We start from the raw sequence: 22,643 nt of genomic DNA, 5'->3' as shown, positions 1-22,643 counted from the left end.
GGTAGACCCAGGGGAACACAAGTGATACCCATCAGTGGTTCAGACTAGGGCAGTTCAGAAGCCTTGTGGTTTAACTGTGCTTTAGAGGCTGCATGCACAGAGCTGGGGAGATTGTCTTCTGTCTTGTGGTTTTGGTCAGTCTGAGACGCAAGCTGTCTGTGTGAGGATACATCTGCAGAAAGGCTTCTGAGTGGGGGCATGACTGCAATCACCATAGCAGTGTTGAATGCATTCCTCTGGGAGGAAAAGCAGATGCACTGTGTAACAGAGACAGGATAGCTGTCAGCAGAGAAATATGCCACAGCTTGTCCCTGAAATTATGTATTTATTATCCTGGGCATAACCCTTACTAGGTTCATATTTCTTACAGTAATTAATTGAATTACACTTGTGCCACAAAGCCAAATCTAATGAGGCACTTGTATTTAGATTCCTATCTAATGAAAGCAACTTTCCCTGAGATGACAGCTTACAAACAAAAGCCAGAAGCAATCGGAGAAAGCAAAAATATATTTTCATTTTACAGAAGAAAACACAAATTAAGTGGCTTGTCCAAAACCATCAGGAATTTTAGGGCAAACCCCACATCTCCTGTGCATGAACAGCTTTTGTTATGACAGAATTCTTTCCCAGTTTGCACTGCAGCTGTTTAGCAATTGGGATGACAAGGACTTTATATGCTAATGACTGAATAGCATCTGTGGCTTAAGCAGCATAAAAATACATTCCCTTTCTGTGCTTCTCTGCACGTGTAGTGTATCTGGTCAGCAAGAGGGAACTTAGTAATTTGGTTCCTGCTGCAAGCTGTACTAGCTTGAAAGTGTTTCAAATCACAGAATATGATGAAATGTGCTCACATTCATGCCTCCTTGCATCCAACTACATGTAAGAGGCCATAGTTTCACTGGATTGAATTTGTCATCATATAAAACTCCCCTTCTTTATTTGCCTTTCCCGTCATGCCTGCTCAGGAAGAACAAAACATTGAACTTCAAATTAATTGTGAGAGGAATTGAGGCTACTAAAAATACGAATTTGAGTAGTATTGGTACCTAGTTTGTCTTGAAAATACTAGGAGTTGGGAGGTAGGTGCTTAGATGTTTGAAACTGTCCTACTCACCTTTCAGAGTCCAGCCCCAGTGAAAGCAACAGTGACTTCAGATCAAGTGTACTGCATGCTAACATCTCATGCTTGGTTTCTTTGGAAATAGTTTTAAAATAATTATATCATTCTTGTAAACATTATTACTCTTAAAATTTTTCCACATGAGGCAAATCCAAGGGTTTGGAGCCAGAGTTGTGCAAGCGCTGGCCTGGCAGGGAACTGTCATTATCATAGACAATGCCACCCTGCTATCTCTGCTGGGGCAAACTGAGGTCAGAAAGTAGATATGTCCAAGGAGGAGTTAGAAATGTATTGTGATTATCAATGGGAAACGAAGGCTCTTCCTGCAAAGCAGACTGACCAAATGCATTCCAAGATTTCCAATTTATACACATTACATAATAATTAACGTATTCTCATCCACTCTCATCCTTCCAGATGGTTCCTATTCAGCTGAATGCTTTCATCCTTGAATTAATATTTAGATGTTTTATATGTAGTATGTGAGGCTTAACCTCCTGTTACTAACACTGAAGTGTTCCCTTTCTCAAGTACCAAAAAATGCCTTCAAGTGACAGCAGTAGTAGTTTAATAGGTTTTACTGCTAGCCATGAATTTCCTGTAATCTGAAAAAATCTATAGATAATTTTTATTATCTGTTTTCCTCGCGTGCTTTGTGTAAGTGTAAATTACTAATATGAATACAATGTCATTATGGCTATATCAACAGCAAATGCTACTTCTACCTGCTGTGGAGTACAAGAAGACAGTATGCAATTAGTACCATGTGGCATTGAATTAATTTACACAGTAATCCAAAGGCTTTTCCAGCTTTCTCATTGAGTCGGTGGGATATTAGTCTCACAATTAGAGTGGAAATAACAATATTCCTTGTGATTAAGGCAATGTGCTAGAAAGCTGCAATAGAGCCTAGATGAAAGTCTTAAGCACTGCAGGTCTGGAAGAGAGGAATAGCTCACAGAGGCCCCAGTCCTCCATAATCCAAATGCTCTGGGAGAAATGTAATTCCACCAACAGCCATTGAAGTCACTCAAGTTCAGAGTGATTCCTCATTTGTTTTGCTATAAATTTTTCACATACCATAAAGAAAGAGGTGTCAGGTTCTCCACGATCCTTTGTAGAGGAAGGAAATGTCTTGTTTCATTGAGTAAATAATTACACCGCTTTAAAGAAAAAGAAAAGGCAAACAGGAAAAGAAGTCAAAGAAATCCCTCTCTGAAATCAGAGAAATCTTTCTGTGTGTCTCAAAACAGCCTCTTAATAGTGTTTTGAAAAAAAGAGCTGTGGCTGAAGCATCATCTAATCTGGAAAGACTGTGCAGCACTGAAAACTCTGGTTCAGCTGAGTTCACTCACAATTCAGAAAAACTGTTTTGTTAAGTAGAACAGACTTAGAGTTGAAGTTTCAGTTGTAGAAATAATTGATATCCCAGAGCAATAAATATTCTCACACATGTGCACAGAAGAGTAGACTCCTTTTAGAGAGGAAAAAAAAATCTGGAAATTATCTCAAGCTTGAAAGTGGGTGAAGCAAAACAAGTGTTTCTAAAAAATATGTTCTTTGCAAGGTGACATGGTGTTATGGATGCTGTATGTAAGGTGACCTTCAGCATCTTTGGTAGCAGCACAGATCAGGGAGCATAGTAACCAAGAAGTGCATAAAATTCCTGCTTTTCTTTGCTGTCCACAGCCTCATGTACCTCTCTGCATTTGCACAGCATTGCTTGTGTGGGTGTCCTGCCTCTTCCACTGACTGCAAAGATTCCGCTAAGAGCTGAAAGCCTCAGCAGCCTTATCCAGTCATGTCAATTATGAATTAATATAGCTCACAGCACCAGCCAGAGGAGACCTGGGGACAGAACTGAGGGAGCACTCTTGGGCAGGAGCAGCAGAGGAGCTGAATTAAATCAGCAGCATAGCAAGGGGGTGACCCTCAGCATCCTGCCTTACAGAAAGGCAGGTGTCCCTGTTTGCATACTGTTTGTGACAGAGTTTACCAACCTTTGCTAGTGGGTAAATGTTTAACTAGCAAGCAGCTCCCCTCCCTCCCCCAAGATGAAGGAAAGCAGACAGATAAAATGGAATGTATACCTTTATATTCTTTTTTTTTAAATTATGTTTTTACAGACATGATGAAAATTTGACCAAAAATACATGAGGCTGCAGCCTGGCGGTAACACCCATCTCACTGAGGAAGCAGAGACACTTGAGGGATGAGTGAGAGCTCTGCAGCCCCAGACTCATCTCCAGAGCCTGTGCCTGGCCCCAGTCCCAGTAAACTCCTGCACACAGGACAGCGTGCCAGGCCCAGGTGCACAGACCCTCTGGCTCTGCTAGTGCCTACCACCAGGCAGTTCTGGGCAGGAAACAACCCTTCTCACTCTATTTGCCTGTACAAAGCTGTTTGATCCCACTGTACTTTTCCTGGAGTGACATTATGGTAATGGCTCCCATGAAAAAATAGTGTTAAACACTTCCTCTTTTTTTTAAATTTCTTTATAAAAATAATCAAAAGTTACCAATTTTTCAAGGCTTCAGTAAGAGTAGAAAATATTGTATGCACTTATTGCTTACATTACATAATTACTAGCAAGCTGATGACTAATGAGCTATTTAGCTAACATAATCCTGAAGTACTGCTTTATTTCATTTTTATTTACAGTGTTTTCACAAATCATTGAGCATAACTTTTGCTGAACACTGTGGATAAGCTTTTATAGCTTTTCTAGATCAAAAGATGACATAGTTACAAAAATCTCAAACATAACATGGTGCAAGTCCAAATGTCACAGGATCATAATTTAGTTTACTAGCCTCTTTTCTAGCCATAGCCAGCAGCTGGTGTTTAGTCACAGAGTGGAAAAAAATTAGGGGCAAAACTGTGTGAGTATCCTTCTAATAGACTTTTAGACTGCAGAGATCTTCTGAGATGCAGTTTGCATCAGCATTTATTCAGTGTCTTTTTGTGGACATTTCTAACATTCTCCCCAAAAAAATGAGGATCAAAAATAAGATTGGAAGAAGAAGGTTACAAATATTGCCACTACTAAACAAAGTTGCTTCAAAACAAATATGTGAAGCATTTTTACAGATTCCAATTTGGTTATTTTTAAGCTTAGGTGTTATAAGATGGTTGTTGTAGATATCTTCATTTACAGACATTTTCAAAAAATATTTATTTTCATTATGATTCTAAGTGAAAACAAGTTTTCAGTGCTTGATAATTCTCTTCAAAATACAAATTCACTCTTGTAACTATATTTTTTAAAAATCCAAAAGCGACTATTTTCTGAATTGTTGTGCTTAGGATAATCTCAAAGAAAGCTCTTTTTATAACCATCTGTGTCTTCTCTGGTTTATGTCATGCAGTTTGGGTTTATGGTGTTGAAAGTGGGAATATTATAATTATCTTTCAAAGACCTCTAGTCCTTTTTGGAAGTGGGCTTTTAATGATGTTCACTATCAAGGAGTTCCACAGTTTAGGCAAGCTGTGATAAGCATTCGCATTCATTCATTTAATGTTAAACACTTCTAAATTTTATTTATATTTTCCTTTGAATTTACATGATGAAAAAAGGTAGGGATGACGATGCACCATAGCTAATCAAATAACTGTGAAGGACATGAAATAGATTTTTTCCACCTTCTTACTGAGAAGTGTCCAATTATCAGCTATAAGATCTGGTATCTCAGATCAAGAATAAAACTTCAGAACAAAAATGTTTGTGTAAAATGGAACATCTCCTCCTGATCATGTTGTGTGGAGCAGTTCCAACTGAGTGAAGTCTCTATTTTAAGGGGGGGCAGGGAGCAGCAGTTGTCACAGTGCCAATCTTCAGCTCTGGGATATGCTGCCCCTATAGAAAAATCATCTAAGGAGCCAATTGCCCAAATCACTCTCTTAAGATTGTGGTGTTTGTAACTCCCTCAGAGCCACAGTTTCAGACTCAATCTCATCCTTGTCATGTGGAGACTGAGTCCATGATTTCAGTACTTTTGATTTGGTCTTCTCACATAACACGTAGCTGTGCTTCTTCTTCCTCTCATGCCAGCTTCTACCATTGCCTGCTTTCCCCTTCTCCCCATATCATAGGCAAACCTTCCTCCACATTTATTCTCTCTAATTCCTTTGTCGACCTTTGTCACTCCTTTACAGATCACACTCAACAGCTTCACCAGAAGATCCCAATCTCCTGCATGCAAGAGGCCATACCTTGTATACCTGGTGTTACTTTGGCCCATACAGTGTGTATGGCCTGGCCTCCAGCCTCATGCCACCTCCCTGCTACCCTCTGACCAGGGGGATTGATTACCTGCTGCTCCCTACCACACCTTTAGGGATCTCTCACATCTACTGGAGCTAAAACTGTCTTCAAAGGCTTCCCTGCCAGCTTCCCTGCTGATCGGGGATATTTCATGTACAGTCCTTATCTTAGGTGATCAATCTACAGATCAGGAGGAGTGTACCAGCACCTGGAAACCAGACAAAGTAGCTGATAACTTGTTCCCTCTAGGAAAATGTCACCACATTATCTGTTAGCAGAGGTGTAGTCAGCAGTTTTACTCTCAATCACACTTCCCTGAAGGCAGAGGAGAAAAAGTCAAATTGAATATACTGACAGTTTTCCTTTATATGTCTTCCTAGCAAAGCAAAAGCTTCAACAATAAGCACCTGCTGCTGGATAATGGAAATATATTGAAGTTAGCCTTTTTAGCACCATTGATTTATTTCAGAGAGATATGTTACACAATAACCATAAAAGCAATGACCTTTATTGGAGACCCATATATGCCTCAGCCCCAGGCAAACAGAGACTCAAATAAAAGTGGTTTAACAAACAGGCCAGATTAAGTTCTGAAATAATTGGTAGGTAATTTTCCCCCTGTTCAACTAGGCTGGAAGGGAAGGAAGTGTACCAGCAGATGACTGCTTGGGCACTGAAGCATACTTATTACTGTCATTTGTTTTTTATCATTAAGTAGCTTTTTATGATGTCTGGGGAAAGCTTGTTTTATTTTCTCCATGCAGGGACTAAACTCACTGGCCTAAACTAAATAGCAGAAAGAAAACTTCTATGTTATGCCTTTTGTAGCCAAAAAAAATAAAATCGGGAAGAGCCACAGAGACAGCAGCAAGTCATTTTTAGTCCAAAGTCCATCAGAGGAAAACAGGATGAGTCAGATGCCCTCACAACTCCACATAAGTTTCCAAAAGACTGGCACTGAAGACTAAAGGTGACTCTGCCTAAAAGGCTCTTGTTTCGCTCACCCTCTCCCAAAGCTGAGGTATGAGATAAATTCCTGATGGGGTCTGAGTACGAGAAAAATGGCCCTGAGCTGGTGCTGCTTGCTTCTCCTCCATCCTGTAAGCAAATATTGCTGCATCTGCACATGCCTTGGCACTGTCTTGATGAGAGGAAGGGATAAGCTGGGAAGTCAAAGAGGCTAACAAAATAACCCGAGGGAAGTAAAGTTTGGTGACATTCTGGCCAAATCTCATTTGTACCATGGAGGAGAATAAAGTGACAGAGCAGTAGGAAAACAAATTGCTAGGGAGAAAAGAGGTAGCAACTGGAGCAGCCACAGTGCAGCAGTTCCTTGCCCTGTGCTCAGGCCCACACTGACCCCATACATGCTCAGACTCCTTCAGAAAATGGATACCTCTTGCCAGTGAGTGAAGGAAGGAGAGAAAGCTGCTCTAGAACAATGTATGTGAAGTATGACTGAGTATGTCAAATAACTAAACACTTTGATCTTAAATCTACTGCACTCCCTCAGGATGTCATGCCTTGACACCTAAGTGATGCCTAGTATTTTTCATCCCTAATTAAACCACCATGACAGGTCACAGCAGTGAATGGGTAGCACTGTGCTGGGAGTCAGGATGCAAGACTAGCAGGAGGAAGCAGCAACTGCTTCTGTCTTTCTTAAAGGCAACAAAAGCTTCCTCACTCCCCCATTTCAGCCTTTACTCCCAAACTCAGGATGGGTGCAGGAAGTAAGTGAATGTGATGCAAATTGCACAATTTCATTGCAACCAAGTGTGAACGCTTTCAGCTCTATTGTACCTGCTTAAGGTTTTGTTTAGTTTTTCAATTTGCTGTTGGTTTGGTTCACTCAGGGCTTACTATGTTTGAATTGCAGCCTTGTATAAGATCTCTTTAGTAGAATATATATCAAAAGGATGCAGAGGTTGTTAACCACAAGATGGCACTTCCAATCTGGGTGGCCTTAGTGCCTAATAACCTATAGGGTTGTGCACAAATTTATGTTGCTTGTAGCCAGAGATGAAATTAAATGGCTTAAGGAAAAAGCATTCAGAAGCACCCATTAATAGAAAAATCAAATACTTAAGTTTTCAAGGTAATTAAATCATGTGCTCACAGACAGGAAGGTTAGACCTATCCAGAATATATATGACTTCAAAACTTTTAATAGGTTGCAGCCTGCCACAGCACACGTCTCAGCTGTGGCTGTGATACAGTATGGGTCTTTCACTCTGTGGAGACCCATTACTGTGGGAAGAAAAGGATAATAAAATAGATGGACCTCAGTAAAGTCCTTCATTTGAGACCCTTTAGCTCAAAGGTACTTTCCAGAATGTGGCTTGAGAGATTTCATTTCAGTGTTAAATATTAAAACTAAATTGGACTGGCAGACAGAAAAATTTTTCAGATTTTTACAGACCACCTTGAGTAGGTCCTGACTTTGTTCAAAGCTTTGAGGACTCAAGAAAAATTGAAAGTACCTGATATCTCAAGAAAACATGCCAAAAAATCCCCTTTTCCTACTTTTTTTGAGTTGCATATACAAGGTGCACCAGAACAGTCATGGGAGAAAAAAAAATTAAATTGATTCAACTAGGCATACTTCACATGTTTTTAATCTTGCCACCCAAGGCAACCTCAACTAATCTAATGTATGCACGTAATGATTCTTCATTTGGTTAACAAGTCATTTATGCAAGAAGAACATGAATTTGAAATGCTAACTTAATCTCCAGCATCAAGAAGAGTTATGTCAGGTTGTCTGTATGCAAGACCTAACTGCTGGCTGTTGTTTCTTTCAGCAGCCAAACCATTTTTGAGAGTGACTGCTTTCTGCAGTGAATCTCCAGTAATTTTGTGTCATTTTTCATGTATTTTGTGCTGAACTTCAACACAGATCTTGAAGTAGTCTTTGTCTCCAAATTAGCATTCTGTAGGCAAAACCTTGCATGCCTTTGTGTTGCTGGAAGTAATTATTACCAGTCTGTCATTGACCAGCCAATTTCCTAAGTGAAAAAGACTTTCTGCTTTCCTCCTCATTGATGTTATTCAGAGAGAAAATTCTTCAAATTAATTTGTAATGTTATGTGTTATTCTGAGCTGCATCATTATCATTAATAATAATTATTATAACAATATAATAATGATTTGTCATTATTATTTTTGTTGTTGTTGGTAATAATAATAATAATCTGTATTACACTGAGCTAAATGTGGACCTCTCTAGCTTTTGCACCAGCCCAGTGGTCCAAGGATGCTGTAAAGCTGATCTGATCTAGAAGGGCAGAGGAGAGGATGTCTCAACAATCCACATGGATGTAAACCACTTGACTAGGAAGCAGTAGGGACATGACTACATCAGTTGTATAGACCACAATAGCACTATAAAAACTCTGTGAGGCTTAAATTAGGGTCAAAAACATGCTCACATCTCTCCTGTTGCATGAGAAGTGGAAGGGAAGGCCCTCCTATCCAAGGTGCTGTTACCCTCGGGAGCCAGAGACTCTCTGAGGTTAATATGGTGAAAGATTAACCTGGTGAAATTTTTATTTGGTTTACAAACTACAAGTGGCCTGTGGGCAGACAGCTGAGGGGTCCATTTCAAGACTTTCTACTAATCCTTGAATGCTAGGAACATGGTGACTATCTGAGCTGAATTCTCACTCTTCTCCATTGCTTTTTCTTATTCCAAGCAAATCTCAGTTGAGTGGACTTGTACAGCTCAGGTCTTCAAACTTGAAGTCTACCTTAAAGCTTTGTAGGATTGAAGATAAAGACGAGGCTGAGCTTTCCCTAAAAAAATAGACAGACATAAAGTGTATTCTTACTGTTGTAAACCTGATTTATCATCTACTATTAGCAGCAAAACAACAGTTCCATGAACAGATATTTTATGATACAAAACCTGTACTGAGGAATTAGAAGGGGTATACTAGTAGGTGCCAGTATTATAATGAGCGTAATTAATTTGGATATATAGCAAGAGCAGTATTGTGCTAAATATTCACAAAAAGCCCCCAGGTCATCTCATTCTATTAGTTTTTTCCTTGCAGAGCTGTAAAATAAAAGTAAGGCCACCCAAAGCTAACTTCTGTGTTCACTTGCAACCTTGCTTTGTTGTGCAGAATTTAATGCACTTGATGTTTTCGATGCTGAAATTCCAATGTAATCTAAATACCAGTATTCAGATTTTTATGAGTTTGCAATTAAGATTTTTTTGTGTATGTGCCTGTTAAGTTTTAGATTCTCTAGTAAGTTTGAATGAAAGTGTGAAAGCAGTATCTTAAAAGATTGCATTTATAAATTTTGGTATTGCATTATAAATTTTGGTATTACTAAGTCCATCTCAACTGTAGAAATAGAATCACATAGCCATCTGTATCTGGATAATGGAAATGTTTGTTCTGCTTGTTCAAATAGGTAGACTGATACCTTAGCAAAAAGTATAATAGCAGCTAAGTTCAAGACTTTTAAAAGCTTCATTTTGATTGTTATTTTTCATGCTGTTAAAATTATGTTTAATCAAGTGCTTTGATATTTATTTGTTCATGCCAAAAAATAATCCTGGGAACACTGATAATCTACTAATTTAGGAAAATACATGTCTTGCAAAATGTACCTTGCAGAAATAAGCCCCTTATAAAATCTTTAAATATTTTGTACAGAGAAATGCCCATAGAATTCACTGAAAAGAATACTGTAAATTTCAATAGGCTTTTGTTGATTAGGCAGCAGGTGGAGGTAAATACTTTCTATCACCATAAGAGCTCTGCTTTTATTCATTGTCAGAACAGCATGATTAGAAGTACAAGGATTACAGAGTAGATCAAGCAAAACCCTTCAGTAATGGTCTACATTGAACAAAGCAAGTCCAACAACTTTTAAACTTAAACTGGCATTGAAAATTAGATTGCAAAACTGAAAAATATGTAGCATTTGAGTGGGATAAGGCCCATGCCCAGTGAAGAAATTTTATTCTACTTATTCCATTCTATTTATTCAGAGTGTTTTTCTGTCCATCCTCTGTCATGCTAACCTGAAAGTCATTTACATATTGGTTGATGGTTTGGGCTTTTTTGCTGCATCAAGCATTCCTTTTAAATCATAATGGCTTTAATTACTGCTGACAAAGCATTGTCATTATTACCTGACCATGCGTCCTCCAGACAGACCTGTCCCAGAATCACATGTGATGGCAGCAGCCCTGAGCAGCATTCCCAAGTGGGCTTTCTTGTCCAGCTGTGAAGAAGGCAGGCAATCATCTAAGATCTGAGCAGGGATCAGCAGCCCCGGTGAGGGCACAGAATCCTTGTCACCTTTGAGGGCCACTGCCCCTCTGTCACTGTCCCAGCCTCAGCAGATCAGGTGGGAGCAAGCTGGATATGTCTGCTCACAACACAATCAAACCTTCAGGTCCGCTCTGGACAAACCTTCAGATACTCCTGGATATCTCAGACCTTTGGAGAGATATTCATTTTGATAAACCACAGGGCTTAGTACTGGCTAATATTAAAAGCAGAATATAAATGTTGCTGCTTTCATTCTCATCTGGAAGATGAGAATGAAAGCAGCAAGTTGCCTGAGAAATATTTTCTTCTCCTTCTAATATTTCTCCAGCAAGTTGCCTGAGAAATATTTTCTTCTCCTTCCAAACAGTTTTTAGAGCAGTTTTTATTGTGTACCTCTCCCACACTGCAATCCTGTACATTTTCCCCAATTTCCTGGAGACAGTTGTACCTCCTCCTGTGTTAGTTACAAACTTATTATATAAATGGAGTAAGAAAAGTTTTTACAGGACTTTCAGAATACGGACTTTATTTACAACTTGAATGTATCATATTCAGATCATACTTTCTCAAGGTATCAGTCAAGATAGCGCTTGGATCTGCTTAAAAATCTGTTTTTAAAAACCACCCTAAATTGAAATTAGGATTGTTAGTGTCTTCTCACGCACAGTGCTAAAAATGAGAGAACAGATCCAGTACCAATGACTTCAAATGTTCATCATAAAAGCTTTTTAGGTCCATTCAACATGAAGTCTGCATTTCTGCACACTCTACCAAAAAAAAGTTCCAAATGCACATTCACTTCACAATCCTTTCATTGGGATTTTTTGCAACTGACTCATATTCTGAAGAAATCTAACTCAGAGAGATAAAACCCACAAAATTATGTATTTTACATTTTGCTTTCCCTAGCAGGTTCCCCGACAGGTCTTTTGAAATGATCTATTCCTCTTGAAAAGCACTCTATAAATTGTAAAATATTTGATTAAGCGCTCTTCTTATTAGTTTTGCAGAAATGGAAGGAAGTTTCATCAAAAGAGCAAGCCATCTGACCCCCAAAATCCAAGTAGCCACAGGGCCCAGCAACCTCAGCAGCGATGAGGGCAGCATGGCCAGGAACATTACTTTAATTGAAACTTTTTTTGTACCACTGCAAAAGTACAGCATCCACATAAAAAATGGGTCTCAAGTGCTGCTTATTTGAAATTACATCATTACTACTTCACGACCTAGAATGAATTTTCTATTTCTATAGAACATAGTTATGATACTTGGCATGACATCAGCAGGTACAGAAAATCTATCCATGTAGAACAGTATCTGATCTGCAAACATACAATTTTTTCATCTTCTCAATTTGCTAGCACCTAAAATATTGTTTCTTCTATGTGTATCTTTTTCTTGTGCACAAGTTAAATTAATCTTTTCTTCCTTACACCCTTCAGCTGATGTCTCACTGAACCGCCAACATGGAGGTGAATCATAGCATGGTCATTTCTTTAAAAGCAGGAAATGTGATCTTTGACAGTATCTAGCACATTATTTTACAGAAGCTTTTTACAGATTATGCACTGAATTCAGTTTTATTTAACAATGTCAGTTGTGGTTATTCACATGCTCTGCCAATTTTTTTTTCCTAGGTACACAAAAATGAAGACTGCCACCAACATCTATATTTTCAATCTTGCATTGGCAGATGCCCTAGCAACAAGTACTCTGCCATTCCAGAGCGTGAATTACTTGATGGGAACCTGGCCATTCGGTACCATCCTCTGTAAGATTGTTATATCCATAGACTACTACAATATGTTCACCAGTATCTTCACTCTCTGCACCATGAGTGTGGATCGCTACGTGGCTGTTTGCCACCCAGTTAAGGCCCTTGATTTCCGCACCCCCCGAAATGCCAAAATTGTCAATGTCTGCAACTGGATTCTTTCCTCCGCCATTGGCCTGCCAGTTATGTTCATGGCAACTACTAAATACAGGCATGGTAAGTCTGGCTTTCATTCCTAAATTGAGTTCTCTACATTTAAACTCCTTTCTGCATTGTTTCACTGTAGTATAGAGGCATTGAATTAACTTCTGACCTCTAACCTGTGTAAAGCAAGTATCAGTGCAGATGAGCCACTTCAACAATTTGGCATCTGGCTGTAGATGACTGGACAAGCAGTGCATGTGATCTGTGTTTTACAACAAGCAGCTCCAGATTCTTCAGTGGGTCCATGCAAGTCTTGCTGCCCCACTCAGTTACTGTAGTGTTTGGAAAAGCATCTATGCCTGCCTGCCTTCTGCAGTGGGGCAGTTCTGCACTGCCCCTCAGCACAGGAGCCTGGGCTTCACCCAGGATACTCCCACTGGGAAGCTGGCAGTCATAGATATGTTACACCCTGTCTGGCAGGACATGATACAGAGCAGAGAGCAGGTTCTGGACCACTGGTGCTCCAAGACCTTCCATAAAGGGGCAGTGACAGCATGTCAGCATAAATCCAGACCCTCCACGGTGCATAGTTACCAAGTGTCATGGCATTCTCTTCCCCACTGCCCTGAAATGCCCAAACTCTCACCATATATATGGTGGCTTAAGAATCTTTCTTTTCACCATGTTTTATACTGAAAGTGAAAATCAAAGTTTAAGCATATATGACAATTCAACTCTTTTCCTTGTTTATTATCCATTAAATTCCCAGCCATAATGTGCAAAAGAGAACATGTTAATTTGGTTTTGTTTTCCTAACTCATGCTTCATGCACTCTATCCTACCAATGTTTGTGCAAATGACAGGTCACAGATTGCTTCATTGCACATTTACTTAGGTCTTCATATATTTGCCTATGATATTTAATTAAAGAAAGGATTAAAGACAAGCAGATGAAAAGCTGACCTGAATGTTCTTCTCTGCTGTTTTCCTTTTCCTCAGGCTCAATTGACTGCACCCTTACATTCTCCCACCCTGCTTGGTACTGGGAGAACCTCCTGAAAATCTGTGTGTTCATCTTTGCCTTCATCATGCCAGTGCTGATCATTACGGTGTGTTACGGGCTGATGATTTTACGCCTGAAGAGCGTCCGCATGTTGTCCGGCTCCAAAGAGAAGGACAGGAACCTGAGGAGAATCACAAGGATGGTTCTTGTGGTGGTGGCAGTGTTCATTGTCTGCTGGACTCCCATCCACATTTATGTTATCATTAAAGCCCTGGTCAACATCCCAGAAACCACTTTCCAGACTGTCTCTTGGCACTTCTGTATTGCTCTAGGGTATACAAATAGCTGCCTTAATCCGGTCCTTTATGCATTTCTAGATGAGAATTTCAAAAGGTGTTTCAGAGAGTTCTGCATCCCCACTTCCTCAACCATTGAGCAGCAAAACTCCACGCGAGTCCGACAAAACACTCGTGACCATGCTTCCACTGCCAACACTGTGGATAGGACTAACCACCAGGTATGACTAGCAGTGGAGATGTCATCTCTGGATCCAGGCCACCCGCTTGGAGATGACATGTGTTCTGAAGTTACCACTTACACTGATTTGTAGCTTTTGGAAGGTCTGAACGCTTTCAGGGTTATATTTGAAACTGGTGTATGCATACACAGAGACCCCAGTCCTGCATGGTGCTAAATTGTTCTCTGCTTTGCTTGATGCTCAGAAGCCAAGGGTTCGAAAGGGTACCTTGAGTGACTGGGTCCAGCGTGCATGCATGTACAAAGCACATTAAAAAAAAACAGTGTTTCACTTGCAGGCTGTTTGCAACAGGTTAAAAACCACAGATTTTCCTGTTCATACTCCTTATCTGCTGACAGAGACAGGAGTGGGACAGTATACAGATCTCTCATCTTCTCCCATTGCAACAGTGAATAAAAAGAGAAAAAACTGTGCTTGTTCACTTTGATTGATGTACAAAGAAGGCTTACCTGGCCTTGCTTGTCCTGAAAGTCATGCAGAAGGTAGACCAAGGCTTGTCTACATGCTGTAGTTGTGTCAGATAATTACATGGTAAATAAGGTGGAGTTAGATATGTATATATATGTATATATAGATATGAAAATATATACACATATGTTAAATACTAATGTGCCATTTTGCCATTTCAGGTATACCAAGAAAATACCTTTTCCATGTAGAAAAAGCATTTAAGAAGTAGGGATTTCATGGCACATCAGATGACAAGAGTTGTTTGTGGGTTTTTTTATTCAGCATATTTTTACATCATTTTTGCAAAGAAGCTGTTTTGTACATGTTCAATATCCATGGTCGTGTCCTTAGTCTTAAGATTTTCCAAGCTTCATCTCTCAGCAAAACAGGAAAGCAAATCTTAACATTCATGAAAGTAACTTAAGCGCATTGCAAGCACTAAAAGAAGTCTGAATTGTCTCTGTAATTCCTTAAAAATAAGAACAAAAGGCATAAGCCTGGTTCATTCCTTGCTGTATCACCTTTCAGCAATATACTCAGGTTGCTTGTGCAACAGTTTCTCACTGCTGCCACTTCAGCCACAAGCTGGCTGCCTCCTCCAGGTGCAGAACTCAGTGGCTTCTTGTGAAAGCAGCTACCTGCCTGACACTCAGCTGCTGCCAGATAGCCCAAATAAGAGAATTCCCATCTCCAAGGAGACTATACAGTAATTGCACCACAAAAGAGGAGGGAAGTCTAAAGGGAGAAGGGCTAAAGCGAGAAGCTTTATTAAGCATCAACAATTGGTGTTGTTCACCTGTGTCTGATTCATTCATGCCAAACTGTGGCCTGTGAAATCAGCATCTGCTCAGTCTGGTGGTGAGGCAGAACTGCCAAACTTGGCATAGGTGCGCATATATATGTATGTATGTATGTATTGTAGTATTTACTAGGTGTAGCAAGCTACTACATTCATCTGTTAATAATGCATTTGTAATCCTCAGTGGAGTCAATATTGTGCATGTGTCTGACAGCAAGATTGTATTTCTGTCTAGTACAATTACAGCTTTATAGAGTGCAGTGTGAATGCACCCATTTTCTACATTTAGTTGTATATCTTTATATTACTTCTAGGAGAGCTGTAGCCTTCTAAACTTCTACCCATAGAAAAGATTAATGTGTACTAGATACTACCTAGAGGCTGAGTGAAATAAAATCTGTTTCCCTGACCACAGAACAGAAGATGATGTTTCCCAGAGAGATGTTTCAGCCTACACTGCCAAGAAAGACAGCCTGCTGGGGCAGGGATGGAGCAAGCAAGTGAAGTGATCTTGAGAGTGGCAATAAGGAGGAAGCTAGTCCTGTAGTTGGGTTCTTTGCTGGTTAGGGTTTGTTTTTCTCTTCAGGGGATAGTGATGAAATAAATTAGTTATGAAGAAATCAAGCATATATAAAGAGCAGGGAAGGACACTCAAGGGAAGGGAAGTTGAGAGGAAGAATGTTGAGGAGAGAGGGCGACATAAGGAATGAAGTCCAAGTGAGGCACTAAGGATGGAAACTGAAGCAAAGAGCCAAAACCAAAAAAAGGTGTATGCAGCACTGGAAGAAATTGTTTGACTGCTTTGGTAGCTCTTGATAGCAATTAACCATCACTTTTCCCCAGAGCCAGGGAGAAGAAGCCAGCACTTGGTAGCTCAGGCCCTCATAGGTGGGTGGATGGGACTTTGCATGTTCAGGTATTTGAAAGACTCTGGAGTAGCCAACTCCACTTTCCTCCCCACCATCCCTGCAGTCCTTGCTTTGGCAGCTACTGATGCCAGATGTGCTCCCTGAATGCTGAACCGGGCCTTCTCCCTGGAGTTCAGCTCAGCAGCTTTTGGTACAATCTTTCTCGCTCTCCACAATGTCTGTGGAATACATTCACAGCAAGCCGTGTTCAAAGCTTAATAGTAAAGTTAATTTATCTTTTTTTCTCCCGCAAACATTGCTGTAAGGGACATTTTTGATATCTGCTTTTATCAGAATGAGAGACAAGATTGTTGAACTAATCTACACTAAACAGATTTTCTGGAATAGCAACTAAAAATGTAATACCTAATATTTTTATATTATTAAACACAAAAGGCCCTAGAGTGAATGCAGCTTTAGCTCTCAGAAAATAAAAAAGAAAATAAACGCCCTGACAAACCAATATTTGCTCAGACAGTGAGATTCTGTAAATTCTATGGACAGGGTATTCTTTTTACAGGTAAGTGCTTTCTGTAAAAGAAAGTCTAGTTTGTGTACCTATTGACTGAGGTATACTGACAAGCACTTTCTTATATAGACAAGGCCTTGGAGAGCATTTGGTATGAATTCTAATTGCAAGACTGTGTAGTACTTGGCACATTTCATGCAATTTTCTAAGAAACAGATATTCTACAAGTTGCATTTTGCCAAGTAAGAATTCTTTTCTGCTGCTAAATGAGAGCTACAAGGCTTAATCGCATAAGGCCTAACACTCTTAAAGCATTTAAAAGCATTTAGAGTTGACACATTTAAGTATTTAAGTTGTTGGAAGGAACAGTGTCTTCTACCAGTTCAAAAGCACCAACAGGAAACATCATAAATATTCATATTATTCTGAGTTAATAAAGTGGCCTTGGGCCTACTCTGTGGCTCCTTGGCATTGCCAAAAAGGTTTAGATTAAGTGCTTATAGTTTTCAGGATGGTTTATGCAATCTTGTAAGTGCATTTGCATGGAGAAGGAGTGATGGAATCCTGGGGGGAAAAAATGCTTGAAAAGCAAAACTGCTTTCTTTGAACTTTTCTCTATGACCAAGTATTGGCAGGGGAGGGGAATGAAGGACCAAATAGTAGCTTTTGCAAATGGCTGAGGGTTTTTGATGTTCTTGACATTAACTGTTCATATCAAAATCTTGGCAAATATATTGAAATGGCTTTTGCTTCAGATGCTCAGTGACTCTCTGCATCAATTTATCTCTGAGATAAAAGGAGGTTTAATTTTTTGAATTTAAAATCAACGGATAGTTATTTTCCCCTGAAAACTGAGTTTTTTGCTAGGATCTATGTGTTAGTAACTAAAAATCCTAAATAATTAGGGAACTGGATTATTAATAATTATAGAAATCTGAGAAATTTAATTAGTTTCAGTGGATTATTTTCTTTGTGACCCATTTTTACAGCTGCTTTTATAGCAGCTTCACCTGAATGTATCCAAGCAACTAAGGAAATTATGTATAGGCACATCTTTGGGATAATTTAGTGTGTAACTCTTTTTTTCAATTTTAGCTTCTGATGCTTTTTTGTCAACTACTGAAATATGTCTAAATGCCCTAATGGAAACTGTAAATCCTCCTCATATGCTGAAAATGAGGCCTTAGATATGTTCAATAACAAAAGGCTTAGCCCTAAAAGCCTTGCCTTTACTGCCTGGATTGGCAGCCTCATGTAGAAATAAAAAGGGTATTGGATTCAAGAAAGAGTTTTTAAGTTAAAACAAGGAAAAATTGAAAGCTAGTTTCACTTTGATTAAATGAATGAAGAAAGTGTTTTCTTACTACCTAATTTTCCTTCTGCTATATGACCCACTGTGAACAAATGTGGGGAAGGCTGGTGATTCCTGTTGCTGAAACATGAAAAAAATTGGGCAGCTTCTTGGCAGATTCACATCTGCCTGTATTAACAGAGAATGTCCTTCCTGTGTATTTTTAGAAAATTAATAGATCTCCTTTGTGAATTATACTGTATTTCAATAATATTTTTAAAGTACTGGTTTCTTAGAAAGCCCCTTTCTGGCAAGATAGTGACATCTATGAAACATTTGTAATAGATCCTTAAAACTGGGATTTCTTTTGTAGCTGATATGCATTGGCATGGGCTTTTTGTGAATCTCCAGGCTCCATTTGTGTCTATGCCATTCCATAAATCCCTGAATTGCAGTGTCTCCCACCCAGCTCTCAACAGGTTCTGGTACAAAATTTTTTGAGCAAAAAGGTGTTGCAGCCTTTCAGGATGTGCCATGCAGCAAGCAGGTTTTCTTGATGAAAACACCTGTAGTGCTACCATGCCTGCATGCAAGTAGTTCAGTCTGGAGACTGTGGACATGCAGGGCTGAGGGATTGTTGGGTTTGTTTGCTGATATGCATCCACCTCACACCGAATTTAAACTAGACTATAACTGAAAATCCAAAAGTTAGACACTGTTCTGATATGAACACAGAATTTGTTCAACTAAAGCACGAATTCCCCTGTAACTGCTACAGAAAGAATACAGAGAGGGAGTGAAATTTTTCTGTGCTCATGAAATTCATAGAAAGTTCCACCCTAGAAAGAGAACAAATGGCTTGATATGAAGTATATTCTAATTCAAATTTCAGACTTACTAATGTTTCTTTGTGATCATTTCCTCTGTTGCTTCAGACAAAAGCATAGCCTTGCCTTACTCTGGGCTATGTGCTCAGCTTTATACATCAGAACAGTAGCTGCAAATGAGAAATAAATTCCTCCTTAAAAAAAAACACACACACAAGCTTGTGGGTGGGAAGATATCAAGCAATTGTTCATTGTATGTGCAATTTCTTTCCTTTCAGTTGGAACTTCAAGAAGCTGAAACTACTCCACTGCCGTGACAGGGTCTCCTGCTGCATGGCTCTCAGAGCAGTTGCCACTGCCACAGTGTGCCAGTGGGAACATGTAGGATTTGCTTTCCCTCAAAACAAAATACCACAGAGGAAAGTGCCTGCTTTTCCAGTCTGTCAAAAATTGCTTCTGCAGCACATCTACATTGCACTTAACAGAAGCATGAAATGTAACATCGAGCAGAGCCAGGAGATACAGGGGCCTTTCCAGGCTGCAGTGCTCAAAGCATTCCTGTTTACTAGGAGCACATACATTAGTCTAAAAACAAAGCTACTGTGCCTGTAGCAACCTGACATGCTCTTGGTAAGTTACAGTGGCGTTAAAACAGGTTGGAAACAAAAATTCAAAAGCTGGACAGCTATAGTTTGAAAAATAAGGTGAGCTTTTGAGGATGAAAAACAATGGGATATGAAGTTGTAATACTGTTGGGTACACTCTATTTACTCTTAAAATTTATTTGTAGAGGTGTTTTCTGTGCAGGTTATTTACGTGCTGAAGTCTCATGAGGTCATGTAGAACAACACATTTTTAGTTCAAGAGGTCATCTCTGACAAGGGTTGCAAGTTTTGCAGTTTCAAAGGAAAATTTTTTTTCAGTGATCCCTTAAAAAAAACAACAAAAAAAGCAAACCAAAACAACGACAACAAAAAAAAACCCCAAAAAAGTCTCCAAGTGTATTCTCCTTCTATTTCACATAAATTAAAAAAACACTTTAAAACCAAAACAATGAGCTATCACTTTTTCTAAAAGATATGAGTAAATTAAAGTATTCTACATTGTTATTGATTGTCAAATGATTCCCAAAATAGCATAGATTAACATAAATTTCTTTGGGAATAAAAATGTAGTTATAAGCCTGTCACAGCTTGCACAGGCTGATGATGTCTTCTCTTTCAAGTCGTTTCTCAAATTTCAGCTGCTCTGTCAGCAGCGTTTTCACTTTGTAAGTAAACAACAGCCCTTATGTGAAGTACTTGGAGCAGTTAATACATTAGACCTTTTTTAAAAAAGAAATTTTAAAAACCAATTTGCTAGACATCTACTTTTTCTTAACCAAACCCATAGTATGTTTGCTTTTCTAATCAACATGATACAGTCTGCCTCTGCATTTTGTATTAGCTGCTAAAACACATTAAGATTTCAGGAAGAAACAATGTGCTGCAGCAAATACCTTCTTAGCTGTTTTCTATTATGAAGATTAGAAATATCCATGTAGATAATTTGTGGTTCAATGGTATTTTCTAGACATTGTTTGTTACTTGCTCTGTAAATAAATCATCAGTAGTTAACTGGAGGAAAATTGTACTTTGATGAATTTAAGTGTATTCTGAAATACAACTATATGGAACAGGGGTGGTTTTTTTGTTTGTTTGTTTGTTTGTTTCCTTCTTTCTTTCTGCAGCCAAAATATATTTCTTATTTTCATTGTTAAAGTCTGTGTAAAAATAAGGTTATAATGTGAAATTGTTTGTTTCTGCCATAGACTGCCTAATAAAGATTGAAGATCAAATCCTTGCAAGTTGTAAATTAAAGGATTATTTGAGTTTCATCACTGTGTTGCAGCTAAATATGTAGCCTATATATCAGCAGAGTATGAAGCTAGATATAACAGAAGTGCCTTAATTTTTTTCTCTTTCAGTTGAAAATTCAGCTGTGTGGTCATATGAATTTATGTTTAATTTTGTGTTAATTTAGCTGTATCATCTCATAGCCATCATTAAAGTTTAAACCAGAGTCATCACCATTCTAAGAGGTTTTGCATTTAATTTTTAAACAACATAAGATAGGCACTTAGAATAAGTCAACACCTTGTTTTGCACCACACAGCAGTATTATTTAAATAACAAAATCAACATAGAATACACTAGATTTAAATGGAGTAACATCCTATGAAATCATTACTACCTGATGGATTCAGAGTAGTCTGACATGCTCACATATAACAATCAAAAAATTTTAAAATATTGAATGAATATTTGGAAAGTCTTCACTGATAGACCAAAAAGGTATTTAAGTAAACTTCAGATCGTAGTTTTGTGGGTAGTCAAAAGTTCAGCTTTCACAAAATTTACGTAATTAATGGAAACCATTATTTCTTCTTTACTTTTCATTAAGCACACAGGCAAAATACTGTGACTTGCCAGCAGACAGCCAAATATTTAAAATATTTTTAAGGACATTTTCTGTTTCTGCAATCCAAAAATTGATAAACCTGACTGTAAATATGTTTAGCAGTAATAATGTTGTAGCCTTGATGGCTTAAGGATATGAGGAAGTAAATTTTTTTAGCAGAGCACTAGCAAAAAGTAAGAAAAATGTCTTTTTTTCCATAAGGCTTGAATGTTCATTGGTAGTGCTTTGCAGTAAGTAGCATCTTATTACAAAACTTCTGTATCTGCATTGTAAACCTTTAATAAAAATGTCTCTGTTTCTTGTGGATTTGCACTCAACCCCATTGTCCATGTTTGTGGTGAAAACATTAAATAGCACTGATCCCAAACAGATCCCTGAGGGAGACCATTTGTCACCGATGTCCATCTGGACACTGAGCCTTAGACCACTCTTTGGGTGTGGCTGTCCAAGCAGTTTCTCATCTGTTGAATAGTCCATGCATCAGAGCCGTGTGTGCCCAATTGAGAGAGAGGGACATTGTGGGAGATAGGCCAAAAGTCTTTCCTGTGTCCAGATAGATGACACCCAAGGCCCTTCTCTAATCACACTGATGTGGCCACTCCATTGTAGAAGGCCACAAGTTGTAGAAGGTTGGTCAGGCAGGATTTGCCCTTGTTGATGCCATACAGGCTGTCCCAAATCACCTCCCTGTCCCCTGTGTACCTTGACATAACTTCTAGGAATTCCATGATGCTCCCAGATACAGAGGTGAGGCTGATATACTGGTTCTCAGGAGTCTCCTTTCTACCCATTTTAAAGACAGGTGCAATGTTTCCCTTTTTCCAGTCACCTGGGACTACACCTGATTGCCATGACTTTTCAAATGCGATGGAGAATGTCTCAGCAATTACATCAGCCAATTCCCTTTTTACTTGAAGGAGTCTTTCTACAAGGGAAGAGGAAAAATGAGTGACATTTTCCACTGCAGAGATAGACTCCGTGAACCCAAGTGTCTTTGTGTGAATTTGTCTCTCTTGAAGCTGGAATGTAGCTAAGTGTAACTGCAGATGCTCTAGCTGAAGAAATATGCAGCTGAGTTGGCTTTGAACTGACTTGTGCAGGTTCACTCAGCTAAAAAAGGGAAGGGAGAGCTCAACATCTGAACCCCCCCGTCCTTTTGGCTTTATTGTTAATAAAGTCAAGGCAGCTTGAGTAGTGCTGCAGGATGTGCTGCAGACATCTGGCTCTCATTTTGAATAATAGGAAGAAACCTTAGAAATCAACATCATGCCCTTCCATATCTCCCAATTAATAAAAAAT

At 39.0% G+C, this 22,643-nt stretch overlaps 1 protein-coding gene across 2 annotated transcripts in view; it reads left to right on the top strand.

The window, feature by feature from the left end:
• Nucleotides 1–21,140, top strand: part of OPRM1 (opioid receptor mu 1) — a 43,738-nt gene extending 22,598 nt beyond the window's left edge. For both annotated transcript variants that reach the window (XM_030945783.1, XM_030945782.1), the window contains exons 2-4: nucleotides 12,319–12,671; nucleotides 13,599–14,119; nucleotides 19,163–21,140. In XM_030945783.1, coding sequence (XP_030801643.1) covers nucleotides 12,329–12,671; nucleotides 13,599–14,119; nucleotides 19,163–19,201 — 903 coding nt within the window. In that variant the 5' untranslated portion in view covers nucleotides 12,319–12,328 and the 3' untranslated portion in view covers nucleotides 19,202–21,140. The remainder of the gene's footprint in view (nucleotides 1–12,318; nucleotides 12,672–13,598; nucleotides 14,120–19,162) is intronic.
• The last annotated feature ends 1,503 nt before the right edge of the window (nucleotides 21,141–22,643 follow it).

The sequence above is a fragment of the Camarhynchus parvulus genome, chromosome 3 (genome assembly GCF_901933205.1).
Source record: "Camarhynchus parvulus chromosome 3, STF_HiC, whole genome shotgun sequence".
NCBI classification, from domain to species: Eukaryota; Metazoa; Chordata; class Aves; order Passeriformes; family Thraupidae; genus Camarhynchus; species Camarhynchus parvulus.
This window is presented reverse-complemented; position numbering and strand designations above follow the sequence as displayed.